General features: G+C 40.5%; 1 protein-coding gene across 1 annotated transcript in view; it reads left to right on the forward strand.

Moving 5' to 3' along the window:
• Window positions 1-7,137, forward strand: part of gask1b (golgi associated kinase 1B) — a 10,746-nt gene extending 3,609 nt beyond the window's left edge. Inside the window, exons 3-4 of the mRNA XM_019887478.1 lie at window positions 4,545-4,771; window positions 6,153-7,137. Coding sequence (XP_019743037.1) covers window positions 4,545-4,771; window positions 6,153-6,360 — 435 coding nt within the window. The 3' untranslated portion in view covers window positions 6,361-7,137. The remainder of the gene's footprint in view (window positions 1-4,544; window positions 4,772-6,152) is intronic.
• The last annotated feature ends 12,123 nt before the right edge of the window (window positions 7,138-19,260 follow it).

The raw sequence follows: 19,260 nt of genomic DNA on the forward strand, positions 1-19,260 counted from the left end.
TATATATATATATATATATACATGCGAACTAATCTCTGAGTGAAGCTATGAATTATCTTCCGTAAATGCTACTCAGATAAGGCATCTAGCAACATCAGTCTGTCCAACAGCTGTTTTCTACTGATAAAAAAATGTATTCTCTGAGGAAATGTCTTTTAGCTCCACAATTTCCTGTGTGGAAGACTCGAAACACCAGTCTGGATTTTGGCATTGTGCGCTACTAAGGGAGGGGGCAGTGTTGTTGTTGTTAGGGGTCAGACAGCTTGGGCTTTTAATGGGAAAGTGTAATTTCATTAACTTTCTTGACAGAATGCAACAACAACAACCCCGTGAGAGCTCAACTGAAAAGGGGGTTACTTTTTTCCAACCTTCTACGGCAGGGGTCCGCAACCGCCGGGCCGTAGACCGGTAACGGTCCGCGGGTCATTTGGTGCTGGGCCGCACAGAAAGAATAAATAACTTACATTCCTTTCGTTTTATTCATTTGGGAGTCTGAGACATGTTTTATTTAGAAAAATTACCGGATTCTCTGTTATATCAGTCTACAGTATGTCACTCGATGCAGGTGAATACATACTTCTCAGTCACGTGACAGGTTGCCGCATAAAAAAAACAAATGTCTTTGAAAAGTTGTTTCGGGAAGGGGAAAAGGACCAGCCAGGAGACAGAAGAGGAGCCTACGACTTTCAAGAAAGAGAAGGCTACATTTAATAGACAGTATGAGGAGTCCTATTTCAAATACGACTTTATCTTAACGGGAGATTCCCATGCACCAAGCCTTCTCTGAATAATAAGCGGCGATGGTGAGTCCTATTTTTCATGCGCTTTTTATTTGCGGCGTGTCATATTTTGAAGGCACTTTAAACGTTACCATAGCGACCAGAGAATGTTGCGGCCAGATAGGACGTTCCTCATGTCATGATTCGTGTTTATTATTATGTTTCGAAAATACCACACTTTTCATGCAGGTCATATCATATTATATTGTTTTATCTATCCAGCCTTAAAGGCCGGTCCCTGAAAATATTGTCTGACATGAAACAGGTCCGTGGGGCAAAAAAGGTTGGGGACCTGTTCTACGGGGTGCGACTGAGTGACCATTGTAACATTGTGTATGGGACCTTAGGAGGCGCCCAAAAAAAAGATTAATTCATCAGAACAAAAATGAGAAATGGCAACATTTCACTCACGTCTCAAGTCATTTTTATTTATATAACACTAACACTACACACATCGGGTGGCACAGTAGTCGACTGGTTAGCACATCAACCTCACAGCGCAGAGGTACAGGGTTTGATTCCGGCTCCGGTCTTTCTCTGTGGAGTTTGCATGTTCTCCCCGTGCCTGCGTGGATTTTCTCTGGGTGCTCCAGTTTCCTCCCACATTCTAAAAACATACATGGCAGGTTAACAGAACACTCTAAATCAGGGGTCCCCAACCTTTTTTGCCCCACGGACCGGTTTATGTCAGACAATATTTTCAGGGACCGACATTTAAGGTGTGGCGGAAATAATACAACAAAATAATATGGCATGAGCTGGATGAAAACTGTGGTGTTTTCGAAATATAATAATAAACACAAGGAGCGTCTAATCTGGCCGCAACACTCTGATCGCAATGGTAATGTTTAATGCCTTCAAAATACAATACAACGCAAATTCAAAGTGCATGAAAATGACAACTCACCACAGCCCCGAGCTTGATTTTCTGCAACCAGACGGTCCCATCTCGGCGTAATAGGAGACAATGACACCTCAAATGTGTGTTTTATGTCCAGTCTACTTCGTAATTTTGTTTTAGTCGCCGTTGCTACAGAAAACCCCCGCCTCACACTGGTAGGATGTCGGAAATAGCAACAGTGCTATTGTGGCCATCTCAGAGTATTCAGCCATAACTTTAATCCAGTTGTCTCGAAAGTACTTTTAAGGCCGCCGTCATTTGCGCTCTCCAGCAGTTTTATTACTCATTTTGCGAGCTCTGGCGTTTTGTTTTTAGCGTAAGAAAAAAAAACTGCTCTAAATTGTCCCTAGGTGTGATTGTGAGTGTGAATGGTTGTTCGTCTGTGTGTGCCCTGCGATTGGCTGGCAACCAGTTCAGGGTGTACCCCGCCCACTGCCCGAAGACGGCTGGGATATGCTCCAGCATGCCCGCGAGCCTTGCGAGGATAAGCAGCCTTGAAAATGGATGGATGGATATACACACACACCTGCATCATATAACAAAGTGCTTTAAATGCATAAACATCGAGCATAAATGGTGAGACAATTAAATGTATTTGTACATAATAAAAAAGTAACAAGTAAAAACAATAAAAACAAATAAGACACAAAAATAAGGACTCAATTCGTCTCCTGTGTTGAACATCAAGGAAAAAAAACGATCCAATTTTTAAAATGGACAGCAATGGCACTCATCTAAGAATAGGAGTTAGTGTATGTGCTCTCTCTTACGTGATCCAGTTAAATTGAGTGGCAGCATTTTGAACTGACTGGAGACATTTGACTGAGGACTGGCTGACTCCAAAGTAATGCAGATTACAGGAACCTCGCTAGGATGTGATGAAGGTTTGGATTACTGTGGCAAAGCGCTGCTGTGTAAGGAAATGCTTCACCTTTGTCGGCTGCCCGAGGTGAGAAAAGCTGGACTTAACAACTGCACCAACTTGATGATCCAATTTAAAATCACTGTCCAATTTCAAGCCCATGTTAGAGACTTTTGGGTTTATAAGCGACCCATGTCAAAGGGTTCACTCCAACCTTGATCATCTTTAGGTTTTGATTGCACCTTGCACTGATTCAAAAGTAACCGTGCCTCAATTTTCACAGTTGTTACTTTCTGACACCTGTGCTCATCATTGGATGTCTATCTGCCATCGCAGCTCCGGAGTATTTTATCAATATACCATGTGTGACCTCAGTTATGGTGGAGCCAGCTCATGTTAGTTCATGGTTTGTGTCACAGTGGTTATTTTCCATTGCACTTCTAATCAGTGATATCTTGTGGACATCATGCTGCTGCCCAATAGATTTGGTGGTGCGTGCAAATAAATCCTCTTCTTCAATTCAGCACAAAAAGGGTCATTATACTGTATATATAATCGTCAAGTCCACACTCATGTCGCGTCTGAGTGGCTAAATTATTAGTGGTTAACTGTCAAGAGATATCAGGGGAAGCAAGTGCAGCACGTTTGAGAGAAACCGGGATACTATCTCTGCTGCTTGCTCCTTTCAGATGTTATTAAAATGAACAAGGCCAGACTGATCGTGTTCACCATTCCACGTCATAATGAGCTACCAAAAGACAGAGGTGGCAAAAGTGGCAAAAGTAATCATTCTGTACTCAAGTAAAAATACAGAGACTTGTTTTTAAAAAATCCTACGTCTATTCAAGCTCTTTACCTCAATAAAAACAAAAGTAATCAATTGATCAAGTTATCAAACCATGGATGACTTAACCTCTGTCTGTTGATGTTTTATTCACATTGTCATCATTGGCGGAGGTTGAAAAGAGTAATGAACCCATCTGACAAAAGTGTAGTAAATACACTTCGAGTGGCTGGTAACCATTCAGGGTGTAACCCACCTACTGCCCAAAGACAGCTGGGCTAGGCTCCAGCATTCATCATTAGCAAAACTAAAGAGTCAGAAAAAATTATATTCAAGTACTGATACCAGAAAAATCTTCTCCAGGACAGTTACAAGTTATTTGTACTTCACATCACACAAAATGTCCAGCAGGTATGTAAGTAAGTATACAACATGGTGTTCCAAAGAGTTCTGTTTTGGGGCCCCTGCTGTTTTCATGGCATTCTCCGCCCCCAGGTTCCATCTTGAGAAAAAATGGGATTTCCTTTCACTGCTATGCAGATGACAGTCAGATCAATGTCTCGCTGAGCAAAAAGGATGATTCCTCTTCAAGGACACTTTTGTCCTGTCTGGGGGAAGTCAAGGCCTGGATGGCACCAAACTTCTTGAATATCAATGAAAAGAAAAACGAAATTATAATGTTCGGTCCCAATGGCAATTTTTGTAACACCCTGTTGACATGGGCCCACTGGCTCCTTATCTATGCCCACCAGTCTCAAAGTTGGGTTTCATTTTGATTAGCTGGCAAATTGGTGCTGTTTTCATCTTGTTTTGTCTTTTTTTCATCTTAGGCAAGGGAAAAGACTCTCCTTTTGCAATAGCACTTAGAAACAGTAATCCCTTCACCTGTTACATCTCGTTTAGATGACTGTAATGCACTTTACTTTGGAGTCAGCCAATCCTCCATTTCGTGTCTTCAGTTGGTCCAAAATGATGCTGCTAAGGCTTTGACTCAGCCATGTGACTGCATTGTTTTAGTGTAATGGTGTTAACTGTTTTTATGGTAATAATTTATTGTTTTAACTGTCTTTGTTTTTGTATGTCTGATTTCACTCCATGTGCAGCACTTTGTATGCAGGGATTGTTGTTTTTAAAATGATCTACAATTTAAAGTTGAGTTGAGTTTAGGAAGCTGTCAACTACAGTAACTGCTTCCTTCACTTCCTTTTCGTGCTGCAGATTCACAAGCGTCTGGATCCCAGCTGTTGCGGGTTCAAACCCAGGCAGCAGGACCGGTGCCATGAACCCAGCCGCCATTTTGAATGTACGCAGCAGGATGGCGTCCGACTGGCAAATATGGTGCGGAGGCATCACGACCCGCGCCACCTCGTACTCACCGTCAATAAGGGCTACTTTGACCGCAACGAGGACAACCTGGACTTCAGGCTGCTGGAGGGCATCAAGGAGTAAGTGGTTTGGATTGGTATGTTGTGCTAACACTTAGCTTTTTTTTAATTTAAAAATAGTTTTTGTTTGAGGGAAATGGGATAACATGTTTATATCCAATGACCCGCACTGCATCAGCCTCGCCTAATTTCCAGCCATCTTTGGCTCATAGATGTCTAATCCCATGAAAACAGTTATTTTTGTCGAAATAGATTAAGTGTTTTTTTTTTTTTAATGCCATTGTGGATTCACAGTTGCTAAAGTCGCTACAAAAACAGTTGATGAAGAACAGTCAATGACGTATTTCCTTTCCTGCTGCAAATGTGTCAGACCATTTTGTGGATGTTCTTGGAACTTTCCTGATTAACTGTACACACACACACTTTTGTTATATGTTTTCATATCAAACATATTCCTCGACTTCAAAATAATATTTGGCTTAAGAAAAAGACAATGTTACACAATACTGAAATGTATTGTTTGTTTCAGTCAGTGGAGGGTACATCATACACATGCGAGCTTATGATCAGAATGTTGCCTCAGTTTGAAGGAAGGTCAGAATTCAGCAATATTTACTTGATTGATTAATTGGCAAAACCGATTATTAATTAATCGGCTATATTCTATTATTTTGCTATGGAAAAAGATACGTGCTAATTAGCAAGATCCTCCCCAACCACCGGGGATTTTCTATTGAAAACTGCCAACTTGATAATGCTGATCTACTCCCAATGCCTATCTCTGTTCAGAAATACTCTTTTTATCCCAAAGGAGTGTCTGCACGTTCACATTCACGAATTACCATTAATTAGCGGTGAATCCAATGCGGTTTTCACAAACATCAAAAAAATAAAAAATAAAAAATACATAATGTTGCAGCTCCAAAGCAAACAGAGCTGTCGTGGTGGTTTTCAGAACATTCACTTTATTAATTAGTTTCACACTGAAGCGAATACAGACACGTCGATGTCGGACTACGTGCCTTCTCAACTGCCGTTCTACTTGAGAGGCGTTCAGGGCCACCTCTGAAAAAACGTAAATTAATGATCACTTGACTGACGCCCAGAAAAGTGAAAACAATGCAACAAAACAGAAAATCCATTGAATAACATATACAGTCTCCTACAATAAGACAATTATTTGTGTTGCATGCTAAGCAATTTTACATCATCTTGACAATTCAGAGTCAACTTTTTTAATCTAAAAGATATAAAAAGGTTTATGGTTACCAACAGATGCCACAAGATGGCAACAAAGCACTACTTATGTCAAAATGAAGCTCATCCACTCACTTCAATATAGTTCCTTGTCACAACGACTTTTTTCGGTGAATAGTGAAGGATCCCTTCCCAAAAAGTCATCAGTTTTTGATTGGTCCCGTGGCCCATTGCTTTTGTCCAGGTTGCCCGATGGTGCTGTGTCAGTGCTGAGGAGCGGTCGACTGCGACAGAAGCTGCTGCAGTCGCTCTTCCTGGACCAGACGTACTGGGAGAGTCGAGGCGGCCGGCCCGGCATCGACAAGCTTATCGACGTCGTCGAGCAGAGAGCTCATGTTCTCCTTACATACGCCAACGCTCATGGCATCCGGGCCATCGACATGAATGAGTGATGGCGTGGGAACGACGGCAACTTAGATAATGATGTAACTTTGGGCAAGATGGCACCTTGCATTATTTACAATGCCACAAAACGTGGACTGTGTTTTTAATCATTGACTCGTTCATTCCTTTCTCCCTGACTTATTCTTGTTGTACTGCGAGTGGTGACCAACAGTAGCGGGCCAATCTATGTTCATTATATATAAAACATATATGATGTCTCAGTGTGTTCAGGCAGTGAAATGCATGTCTAAGTGAAGCGTACTCTGCTGTTGTGTGCTCTGGGAGTCCGAATGGGCTTTGCGGTTTATTTTCTTGTGTCTGTGACAGTCATTCATGCGGTTGTTATTTTAACCTCTTTGCACCCGCATTGGCGAATCACCGGGGTTCCAGCTCCAGCGTGTTTGTCTTGCAAAACACACCATCTCGTTCCCATACCGATGCCTCTATCTATAACATTAGGCTTCTGAACGTCAATGTGGATGCACACTTGCTCAAATATGAAACAGCTCTCAGTCAAGTGGAAATTTGTTGTCAACTTGTTATAATTTATACATATTATTTCAGCATCAGAATCATTTTTGTTGGCCAAGTATGTAAAACACACAAGGAATTTGTCTGCGGCAGAATGAGCTACCCTTACATTGCAATAACAAGCAACCTACGATAAACAAAGACATGGCATTCAGGATAGAAAGACGTTCCCTAATGTAACTTCAACGTTTTAAATAGTTAAATTAAGGACTATTCATAGAAATATTAGAAGTAGCTCTCCTTACTATTTTTTTTAATAATTTACACAGTATTTCAAACACTCCATTCCATGGTTTGATGGGGTTGTTTTTTTTTTTTTTTTTTTTCTGCTCACATTATCCCTATCGCACACAGAGACAAATGATTTGTCATGATTTGGAAGTTGGGTCTTGTCAAACTCTCATTGGCGCTGCATCGTTATAGCTGATGGTGGTCTCAGATTGAAAGGATTGTGTTGGCAACCGTGGTGAATGGGGTTAACTGAGGATATTTTTGTCAGCACTGAGCGGACGACCAGTCACGACCAGCCAAAGCCTTTCAGACTGAGCTTGTTAGCAATGTGACCGAAGGGCAAGGGTGGGCACATTTTTGTCATCACATTAGAATTTTGTGTATACTTTAATTAATATTATATAATATTATCTCCCATCATAACAAGGTGCACCATTGCCCACAAATCAATCCAACTGAATCCTCAGTGACAGATATATCAGAAGGCTTTGCTACAGGTACAAAAGAAAACAAAATTCTTGAAGCTGGAAAAGTTGCTTCCTCGCCGCTTCAGAATTTTCCTTTTGAAACTTCTCGGGAATGTTGAGACATATTGTAGGATGTGACTTTGTGGGGGTGAGCTGATGTCTGAAGTTTGACATTAATTTGTTTCCGCCCCGACATGCTTGCTCTATTTGTTTTTTTCTGTTTGACCCACTTCTCTTTATCCCGCTCGCTGCGTTATTGTTTGTCAAACCCAACTTGGCACGCTTCGACAAGCACAGTGAAATATTTGGTTCGCTATTGAACCTTTAAATCACCTCCGTTTGAGCAAAGGAAGCTAAAATAACAGTGGATTTTGCAATATGCCATCTCCACGGATCATGTCACAGTCATGCACTGGCTGAGCCTCGAGGTTCTTCCGAGAATGCATCCGTATTACCTTTGTTCACAGTTCACAATCAAAGATCTTATTTTTTATGACAAGATGATAGAAACATATTGAATATTTGAATAGGGTGATTATACGCACTCTGCTTTTTTTTTTCCAAAGTCACTTGTTTGTCCCATCTCTTGTTGCCAGGCAGAATTCACGGGGCAGTATCATTTGAGCCCCCAAGCCTGTTATCATCAATGTAAACAGGTAGTATTTCGGACAAAGTGGTTTGAGATTCTGATTCTTTTTCCTGGTCTTCAGACTGGCTTACTCAGCCTCTTTTGTTGCTTGGCAGAATTTGTAGGGCAATATCGTTTGTGCCCCCAGCTCCATTAAAATTCAATTGTCACAATGCAGTCACTCTACTTAAGTTGTCTCCAACTGTTTTTCCTGGTTGTGTAACTTCTTTGAACACCTTCTTGTTGCCAGGCGAAATTTGTGGTGCAATATCATTTGTGCCACCAAGCTCGATAGTTCATTCAGTGCTATCAATGCTATGTTCACACTGCAGTTCAATTCCAAAAATAAATTGTCACCATGCAGTCACACTGGAGATTTTTTTCTGGTCATTTAACTTCTTTGTTTTCTCATTTGTTGTTAGGCAGAATTTGTGGGGCACCAACATTTTGACCCCAAGTCCACTTGTTTTTTCACTCCAATCTATTGTTGCCTGGCAGAATCTGTGGGGCAACATCATCTATGTCCCAAAACAATGCCAAAGAGCAGTCGCACTCAGTAAGTCATATTCTTTATCAAAGTCACATCACTTGTTTACACAGCCTCTTGTTTGTTGCTCTGCAGAATTTGTGGGGCAACATAATTTGTGCCCCCATTTCTGTTTAAAATATAATTTGCAAAGGAAGGTACAGATGACGACTGACGGAACCCCTTCTACGATGGAACTTTCCTGTACGACTGAGAGCCTCCACAAGCATCCTTTTGCTGTGAAATTGCAATCTCTCTCTCTCTCTCTCTCTCTCTCTCTCTCTCTCTCTCTCTCTCTCTCTCTTTTTCTGCAGCTTTACTTTATCTTCAAAGTGCATTCTGTGCAGCCTCGGCCTTGATGAATGAGAGGATCACGCAATTGCGCTCACCTCACAGCACATGGGTGGCCACTCGCTACACATTCATGTATCATACAATGACTCCCCCGTAAAGAAAAAAAAAGCAAATAAATTGACTCTCTGCTCTTCTTTTTTACTTGACACACCATGTATGCTCAAGCCTTTTTCCTCTACGGATTTTACCGAATGACGGCATCTTCATCGCAATCCTGTAAAGCCTCATGGTTCATGTTTTTTATTGGATGGGCTAGTCCAGGGGTCGGCAACCCAAAATGTTGAAAGAGCCATATAGGACAAAAAAACAAAAAACAAATATGTCTGGAGCCGCAAAAAAAATAAAAGCCTTCTATAAAACTTACAATGAAGATAAACCCAAGCTGTATGTATGTAGGAGACTGGACTGTCTCAGAATTGTTTATATTATTCTTTCCTTTGTTGTGTTTTCACAAACGACCCCATAGAATTTATTTTGTAATTTCCTCGCTTGATTTTTTTGTTTTGGTGCATTATTTTCACTTTTCTTAGTGTCAGTGAAGTGGTCATTAATTTCCGTTTTTCTGAGGCTATCTTTGAACGCCTCTCGTGTTTGTCGAGACTGTGAAAAGCATAAATAAAGTGTACGTTTTAAAAAACCAACACCACAACCCTCCTTTTTCAGAGCTGCAACATGTATCTATATCTATTTGAGCTATATTAGCCTAATATCAAAATCCTTTTCCATTTTCAAACATTTTTTATAAAGCTCCAGGGAGCCACTAGATGTCGATAAAGAGCCGCATGCGGCTCTGGAGCTACGTGTTGCCGACCCCCGGGCTTGTCAAACACATTGTGCAGGTGTATTGTAGGTTACTTTCATCAATAAACAGTGTACACGAGGCCTTACAAGGTTCACTTGTTTGATTTGCTGGAAAAATGTGTGAGCCCATGCCCCTACACCCCTGGGGCGACCTGTATGTTTTTGGGTTGCAGAACGTATTTTTCCAGTAAATGTCACCCGGAAAATTAATAACTCAAGGGAGCAGAATGGCATGATGGCTGTGGCTGAGCATGATGACGTCATAACAAGCCTTGGTTCTTCAGTCTGTATGTGTCAGGAAAAACAATGTCTATGTCTGATGAAAAATACCCCTGTGGTCACATAAGGAAAAGAAGTGAATGAATTGTTGGCATGGCCACGAGGCATGATTGAAATTCTCCAAGTTACTCAAGGGCGATCGGGGTTGTGCTGGGTCCTGTTGTCAGACTATTTTCGAGTCACTTTAATTCATTACATGTCAGGGGATAGTTGACTCGAGTAATTCCCGCCTGGTGAGTCATTTTAATGGTTGACCCGCAGAGCTTCCGTTCTATTTATAAGATGCATCTTAGTGAAAAAAAACAAAACAAAACACAAATTTGATTATGTCTGTTTGAAGATTAATGGAAACTATTTCGTGCTGCAGGGAGCTACTGACATAATCGTATAAGATATAAAATATCATTATCCAATAAAATGTTTGGTTACAAGAAAAAAATATTTTTTAAAACACGAAAAAAATATTTTTTTAAAATGTGACTCTTACGAGAACATTATTTATTTATTTAATATTCATTTATTATATATAATGGGGTAGTTAACCATCAACGCATCAATCAATTAAAGTGTAGTTATAGTTGTGTTTTCACCCTCAGGTTAGTGTTATTTTTTTTTTCAAGAATGCAATTTGTTGGGATGAAACTCTTAATCTATCAAGAAAAAAAAAGTTTTTTTTTTTTCAAGAATGTCCAAGAATCCTCCCTCTGCCTCTCAAAAACTAATTTTAACAATGTTATTCATATGTCTTTTTGTTTGTTTTTTTTTTCCGGAAAAAATGTTGCATGTGTTTATTCATTGTACTTTCATAGTCATTTTAAGAGTACCGGTAGTCGAAATTAAGAATACAGTAGTTGACAAGCCATCATCCACATAATGTACCTTTTAAATATATTACATATTTCTTTCATCTACATATTGCTTCCATAGAGGTGTGATATTAACGCAATAGGTCACAGTCCAATAAAAATTCATTTAGTTACAGAAGGTGGTTCTACCGGTGTCCTCCCGCATTCCAAAAACATGCAGGGTAGTTTGATTTAAACCTCTAAATTGTCCCGAAGTGTGATTGTGAGTGTGAATGGCTGTTCATTGGTGTGCTCTGCGATTGGCTGGCAACCAGTTCAGGGTGTACGCTGCCTACTGTCGGAAGACAGCTGGGGTAGGCTCCAGAACCAATTTTCCCCTCAAGTCTTCCTCTTTGGAAGCTGCTTTTGAATCGTGATGGAATATTTGAGAAGCATGGTTACAAGATGTTGTCCTTCCACTCCCTAAACATGTCGGAAAATGGTGGCTCATGTGTGGAGAGGGGAACATGACGGGAGGACTATTCCAGTGAATGTGAACCGGAATCCAAAAACAGGAAATGAGGGATTCCCGGAAGGCCTTGGGGTGGGGCTCGTTTCCGAGTCGACTGACTGCTTACAGTTGTGAGCTGTGGAGCTGCATTGCATCATATGGAGGTTGTTCATAATGAAATAATTGGCTAACTCCAGATTGTAAAAATAAAATATACTTGGTAAATAAACAATTTTACCTCCAAATTTAATGTTGTCATTTTTTGGACTTTTTTTTTAATTTCATAATTAACGGATTTTTATTTGCTTAACCGTATACGTCATTTAAAAATTGCAATTATATATTTTAAAAATCAACTCCCTTCATGAATATGGTAAAAATGTATTTTTCCCCCATGTATAAAACAATTTTGAATTGTTTAAATATCATTTATCTAAGTTAAGAATTGGTTGGGAGATATACCTGTCAAATGTTTATTGTATTACATGATCGGTTGTTTAATTATGATGACATATTAATGAAATGAATGCATATTATCATGAGAATGATCTTTAACTCTTAAAAAGAACTATACAGTAAATTACAGACGCATTACAACTTTTCTGTTAACCTCGTGTACGTATGAGGTAAAATGTATTAAAACGATGTGTTGTTTTATTTTATTGAAAAATTGGTCAATAAAAATCCATTTTTTCTGCATTGCTGTGACCCAGGGCAGTTCATGAAGATAGAAACACCGCCATCTAGCCTTGACGTCACAATATGAGAACTAAATACACGCTCTGTGGAGCCATTTTGAAAGAGCTACTCTGCTGCCCTCGACTGGTGAAATGAAGTAACACATGTTGACCTGTACACAGCACGAGATGATTTTTCATTCGCCACTGGGGACTGCTGTTACATCATGCGATACAGGTCTTTTTTATCCACAGACACTCCGATGTCATATTTTCATATCTGAGGACTGCTTTGGGCGGCATGGTGGCCGACTGGTTAGAACGTCGGCCCCACAGTGCAGAGGTGCAGGGTTCAATTCTTGGACCTTCCTGTGTGGAGTTTGTAATTTTCTCCTTGTGACTGCGTGGGTTTTCTCCAGTTACTGCGGTTTCTTCACACATTCCAAAAACATGTGTGGCAGGTTAATGGAACACTCTAAATCACGGGTAGAGAACTCCACTTCCTCATAATCCTGTCTGTTTTAGATCTCTCCCTACTCCAACACACCTGATTCACTTGATCATGATCGTTTCAGGCTTCGACAGAGCTTGCTGATGAGCTGATCGTTTGAATCAGGTGTGCTGAAGTAGAGAGAGAGATTTTAAACAGGCAGTATATGGCTCTCGAGGAGCTGGAGTTCCCTCCCCTTGCTCTAAATTGTCCTAGGTGTGAGTGTGAGCATGGATTGTTGTTTGTCAATGTGTGCCTTGCGATTGGCTGGCAACCAGTTCAGTGTGTTCCCCACCTACTGCCCGAAGACAGGTGGGAAAGGCTCCAGCACCTCCTCGACCCTTGTGAGGATAAAGCAGATCAGAAAATGTATGGGTGGATGGATGGTACTGCTCTCATATGCTACCAGTTTGCAAAAAGCAACCAATGAAATGATCCCAATACATCTTTCTTGTGATTTACCAAATGTCACAGTGTCAGATTCAGTTTCACTGAGCAACATGAAAATTGGCTGTCTGCCATGCTTTGACCAACAAAAAAGTTTCAAAATCCCATACCCCAAAAGACACAGCAAGGCTGACATTTTGACGTGGTGGCCGTGTTAGGCTAATCTATAAAGTTTTATACAGGAATGCCACAATTTCTGCCCCTCAAGCCAGTGCCATTTAGAAACATAGAATTTGGTAAGCTTATCATTCACGAGTAGAACCACAAAAAGTCTCAAAAACCCATGCCTAAAAAGCACGAAGGGAAGCAGGAAGTCAGCATTTTTGGTTGAAAGAAATCATTTTAGGGTTATTTTTTTAAGTTCAGCCCTCAAAGCCAGTTTCACTCAGCAACACGAAATGTGCGAGGGCTGTCTATTATGAGTAGGACCACAAAATAGTCTCTGGAATTCATGCTCGAAAAGACACAGAAAGTCTGCCATTTTGTTTTGTGGTGGACAATTTAGTGTTATTTTTAACCTCTGATGTATCACTTAAATTTGAAAATTCATCCCTCAACACCAGTTTCACTTTGCAAAATGACATTTGGGAAGGATGTCTTTCATGAATCAACAAACAAAAATGTCTCAAAAAGCCATGCCCTAAAAGACACTGTGACTCTGCCATTTTGGTTCAAAGCAGCCAATTTTGATCATCCAGTGGTCCTTGCAATTTGTTCTCATTGCAACAGTGACCAACAGTGAGGATTTTCATTTTCGTCATTGCGTGTGGGCGGCGCATAGCAACAAACGAATAAAATAAAAAAAATCTGAGAATACGGATCGCTTTCAAACACTGTTAAGTCAACCAAGTCACTCAAAATTCTTGATGCTTGTCTCCTGTAGTCCCATTGAAAGCGACGCATAATGAAAAATGCATGGTGGACACCCCCTGGTGGCGTCCCCCCTTGCTCTCCATTGACGTCCTCCCGACATGAAGCCTCCTCCTGCTCGGGGGAGTCGAGACATCTGAAATATCTTGACCTCCTTGTGTCCAGTTGCGCCCCTCTCTCTGTCTCTTGCTTCTGACAAAATGACTGCGCATTTCTGGAGGATCTATAGTTGAAATGACGCGAAAATTTACTTTTAGATAGGAAGGTATTAATTTATGGATAAATTGGAGCACCAGGCTGTGTGAAAGCCCTCAATGTGGATATGATTCCTTTTACAAATTGATCCCCTTTTTTGGGTGACCAACAAGACTCACTCTGAAGCGCCCTAAAAAACATAAATGCATGGACAAGTCAATCGTGGGGCAGCCTGGTGGTCGCTTGGTTTGTGTGTCAGCCTCACAGTGCAGAGGTACAGGGTTCGATTCCGGCTCCAGCCTTCCTGTGTTGGGTTTGCATGTTCTCCCTGTGCCTGCGTGGGGTTTCTCCAGGTCCTCCAGTTTCCTCCCACATTCCAAAAACATGCGTGGCAGGTTAATGGAACACTCTAAATGATCCCTCGGTGTGAGTGTGAGTGTGGATGGTTGTTCGTCTATGTGTGCCCTTGAAACTGACCAGGAAGTCAATCAGTCAAGCATCAGTTGGACTTGACGATCAAAACAGGATGGATAGAATTGTCTCTAAGTCCCAGGTCTAAAATTTACAAATGGTCCATTTTGGTTTGAAGCACTCATTTTGAGTGAAATTACAGGTCATGTACTTGAACAAACTCCTCCTAAGCACTGGGCTGAAATGAGCTCCAATTGAAATCAGCTATATGATAGACAGAGCAGCGATGTTAAATTGTCAAGCTTCTTTTGCATGTGCCATCTAATGTGGACCCATATTGGCTTCGGTTTGATGTTCATGTCAAGGATTCTTGCAAAGGAAAAAAAGCCCCTGACACTTGTTTCACCAATCGAAATGAAAGTGAATAGTTCCTTCTATTATTGCAGGAAGAATGATAATGTCCTAAAATCCGTTACCCAAAACGGAAGAGGAAGTCTTCCAGTGTGATTCAAAGCATCCAATCTGTGCCAATTTCAGTGATGCATCATAGTATCATGTTAATTTACAGGCGGTTGATCACCATTTGCAGCTTTAATTAACGTGATTGCAGTTTGCATTTCTAACACTGAGCCGTCACCACACAGCATCTCATTTTTTAGCTCGTTGTTAGAGAAATTGCCAAGAAAAAAAAGGAATATAATCCTGATAAAATGAGTCATTGGTTGGGAGGAACAGTATGTGCTGTGTCAAAAATGACAGCAGCTCTTAATTATGATTTATACAGACATCAACCACACTCGAACAAGACTAAACTACTTAAACGAGTGGAAAAAACATAGGAATTAAAGGAAACAATAACGAGGTGAAATGAGGCCTGTGAAATAGATTTCTCTTTAAAACTTTTTTTTTAAACCGTGGACAGACAGTAGAGAGCACTAATGAGCATCTAAACGGGAAATTGCGCCAAAGAAAGCCGCTAGAATGCGCTGTTGCATTTCATTCTGTGAAAAAAGGGGAATTCATTGATGAGGACGTGCAAGAGGGGAGGGCTCACAAAGTCGTGGTTGCATGAGGAAAATGACATGGTGCAAGCATGTTGTACGTGTGCGTACATGTTATACGATTCGTTGTCAACATGCGGAAGAGTGACTCGGGATTTTTTGATTATCTGTACTGAAAATCTGGCAATCCATTCGAGACACGAGGCATTCACTGTCAAGATGCATATATATATATATATATATATATATATATATATATGCATTTACATATCTCAGTGGTCAATGGGCGAAAGATAATCTGTGATACAAAGAATAAGATTTAAAACAGCAATGAGGAATCTTCAAGGTGGTCATCCAACTTTGGCACTGTGCTCCGCCCACATTGGCACAACGAAAATGTTGCAACATCCAGGAGACGAGTAAACACCCTTTCATTTGCCCACCCCATTTTGTGTCCATCGATAAAACTGGTGAATTTTCTTCAAAGGACTACTAAAAAAAAAAAAATTAATAAAAAAATAAAAAAAAATCTAATAAAAATAAAAACATTAAAAGGTTGCTTCCAACCCAGATAAGAGAATTCTTGTGTCTCTTTGGACATGATAGATAATAATTTTTAGTTTGTCTAATTTTTATAGAAATGGCTACCAAATTTCATTTTACTAAATCAAGCCGATTTTGGAGGAGAATTTTCCTTAAAGTACCCATTGTAAAAAACAAACAAACAAACAAACAAAAACCTTAAAGTGGTCACTTTGAACCAAAGTGTAAGGCTTCCTATGTCTTTTTGGTTTTTGTTTTTCAAGACTTATTGGATGGTTTATCCTTGCCAAATTTCATTATGATAATTGAAACTGGCTTCTGGGAATACATTTTCTTGAAAGAACCACTGGAAATGACATGCCAGTAAATAAAGGCCAATTTGAACCAAAATGGCAGACTTCCTGTATCCTTTCTGGCATGGCTTCTTGAGGCTTGTTTCTGCATCTTCTCATGATACAGTGAAACTCCTCTTTAACGAAATCTACATGGGCGAAAATACCCCCTTATGTGAAAAAAATCTTCATGCATTAACACAATTCCCATTCTAGTGATGGGAATTCCGGCTCTTTTTCGAGAGCCGGTTATTTTGGCTCGGCTCACTAAAAAGAGCCGGCTCTTTCGGCTCCCAAATGGCTCCTCAGTTTTTTTGTTGCTTAAATTAGTTTACTCCCAAAAATAATGTAAAATTATGTGTAAAATGAATTACGAATGTAAAAAATATACAGTATATCAAATATTTATTATTTATATGGCTTTATATTCTTCTGAACATACTCAACATGGCGTACAACATGGAGTGCTACAAAAAAATAAATTACAAAGTACAAAAACAAAGACCCATCTCAAAACAAGGTCAACAAAAAGTTCCAATCTCTGATTGTGCATATTTATAAGTGTTTAAATATTTACAGTAAAACAACATAAGTAAGCTTTGATTACCACACAACAAATTATCAATTAAAATTTGATCTTGGATATTTTAACCTTGCACAGTCTACACGCTGCCTTTGAACTATCAATTCAGTTGAAATCAGTCCAAATTTCATTGCGTTGCCTATCCATTTTCTCACCTTTCCACTTTCCACCGTGTAGTTTTTTTCTCTGTACTCAAGCGCTATCGAGCTCTCTCTCGTCTCCCTGTCTCACCTGTTCGTGTGCTGCTCAGTGCTCACAGGGTGCTGCTGTCTGTGTCTCCTCCCCCTTCTCTTCACTGAAGCGCGTGCGCGTGTGTCTGTGTCTGCGTGTGCGTGCGCACGTGTGTGTGTGTGTGTACTGCACTAAAACATTAATTCATAAATGTATATCATATGATTTTATTTCTTTTTCTCAGTACAGTGAAACTCCTCGAGAACAAAACCTGCATGGGCGAAAATACCCCCTTATGTGAAAAAATCTTCATGCATTAACACAATTCCCATTCTCCTGCCCCCCATACGACGAAAAACCCCCTGTTGCGTTATACGAAATCATTTTGTCTGCTCCAGCCTCGTCAAGACATTCACTACAACGAAGTCTTATCCAACAGCGACCTCTACTGCTTCGTTCGAAAAAAGGCAACAGCAACCACCACATTGGTTTACATAGTGAACGATGTTTATTTCGGTCACAGCTGCGAGTTTCCTGGACTCAACATACTCATAGCTGCTCTGCCATTGGCTTACCGAGCATCATCCTGGCCTCCGATTGGCCAAGAGGGACCTCACTGTCTATGTGTTTAGTTACTGAAGCTAGATCCGTAGCATCCGATTAGCTGCTCAGAGTAAATTGCTTATGGCTCGACGGACATTCAAATAAACGAACGTTTCCTCGAATGCTTTACTTGTTATCATGCTAAAACCAGCCACGGGACGCTTCGTAGTCCTCGATGGCTGGCTTAAAAGTTCATTGCATGCCAGGAAGTATTTGTTATTGTTAGATTCAGACGAGGATGGATGTTGCATTGCTAAAATGGCTACAAAACGGACCTTTGGATGTCAAGCAGCTAAGACAAGAAGAGCTCTGATGCTGGAAGAGAGGGTAAAAGCAAAATGAAAGACGGAGCAAGCAAAATAAAAGACATTATCCAAGAAATTGATGTAAGTGAAAGTGAATGCTGATCGTAAAATTCGCAATTTCTTTCCCTTTTTTTCTTTCTACACTGACAATATGAAGTGTCAAATAAGTGTGTGCTCATACTTATGCACTATTGGAATAAAAATAGAGTACACATACGTTTGTGTGTGTGGGTGTGTGTGTGCTTACATCTGAGATCAAATTTGCTACAGTGAAAAACCCCGTTGTGAAAAATTTCTTGCTGCAAACATGATTTCGTTGTAGAGGAGTTTCACTGTACACCAAATTTCATGTTGCTAAGTTAAACATGCCATTTAAAGGACTCCTGGAAGCCACCAAAATTACACTAAAATTTCTGCTTCGCGCCAAAATTACAGACTTCCTGTGTGTTATTGGGCATGTGTTCTTGAGAATTTTTAGTGGGTCCCCTCCCGACAGACATACCGACCACATTTCATTTTGCTAAGTGAAATTGGTTTGGTGGGCTGGATTTCCTTTGAAGGAAAATTCGAGCTTTGAACCAAAATGACAGACTTCCTGTGTCTTTGTTTGTGAATGGGTTCTTGTTTTGTTTGTGAATGGATTCTTGAGACTTTCTATTGGATCCACCGCCATGATAGGCATACCCTAATAAATGTCATGTTGCTAAGTGAAACTGGTGTCGGGAGCTGATTTCATTTGAACTTTCTAGGACCTGCTTAGTGAGTGAGTTTTGGGGGTGGCCCTGTTTGAGAATACAGTACATACATTTTAATCCATATATTTTCACCAGGATACACTCCCTTACAACAATTCAGACCTTAAGACAGTTTGACTCAGGCAAATTTCCTAGTAGGAGTTCATTAGTGCACAAAGTCCCCGTAATTGACCCAAAATGGCTGCTTCAAACCAAAATGGCCCGCTGCCTCTTTAATTTCTGGCATGGGTCCATTAGACTTCTACTGGGGGGTACTGGAGCCTATCCCAGCCGTCTTCGGGCAGTAGGCAGGGGACACCCTGAACTGGTTGCCAGCCAATCGCAGGGCACACAGAGACGAACAACCATCCACGCTCACACTCACACTCACACCTAGGGACAATTTGGAGTGTTCAATCAGCCTGCCATGCAT

This window comes from Hippocampus comes, unplaced genomic scaffold (genome assembly GCF_001891065.2).
Source record: "Hippocampus comes isolate QL1 unplaced genomic scaffold, H_comes_QL1_v1.1 scaffold202, whole genome shotgun sequence".
NCBI classification, from domain to species: domain Eukaryota; kingdom Metazoa; phylum Chordata; class Actinopteri; order Syngnathiformes; family Syngnathidae; genus Hippocampus; species Hippocampus comes.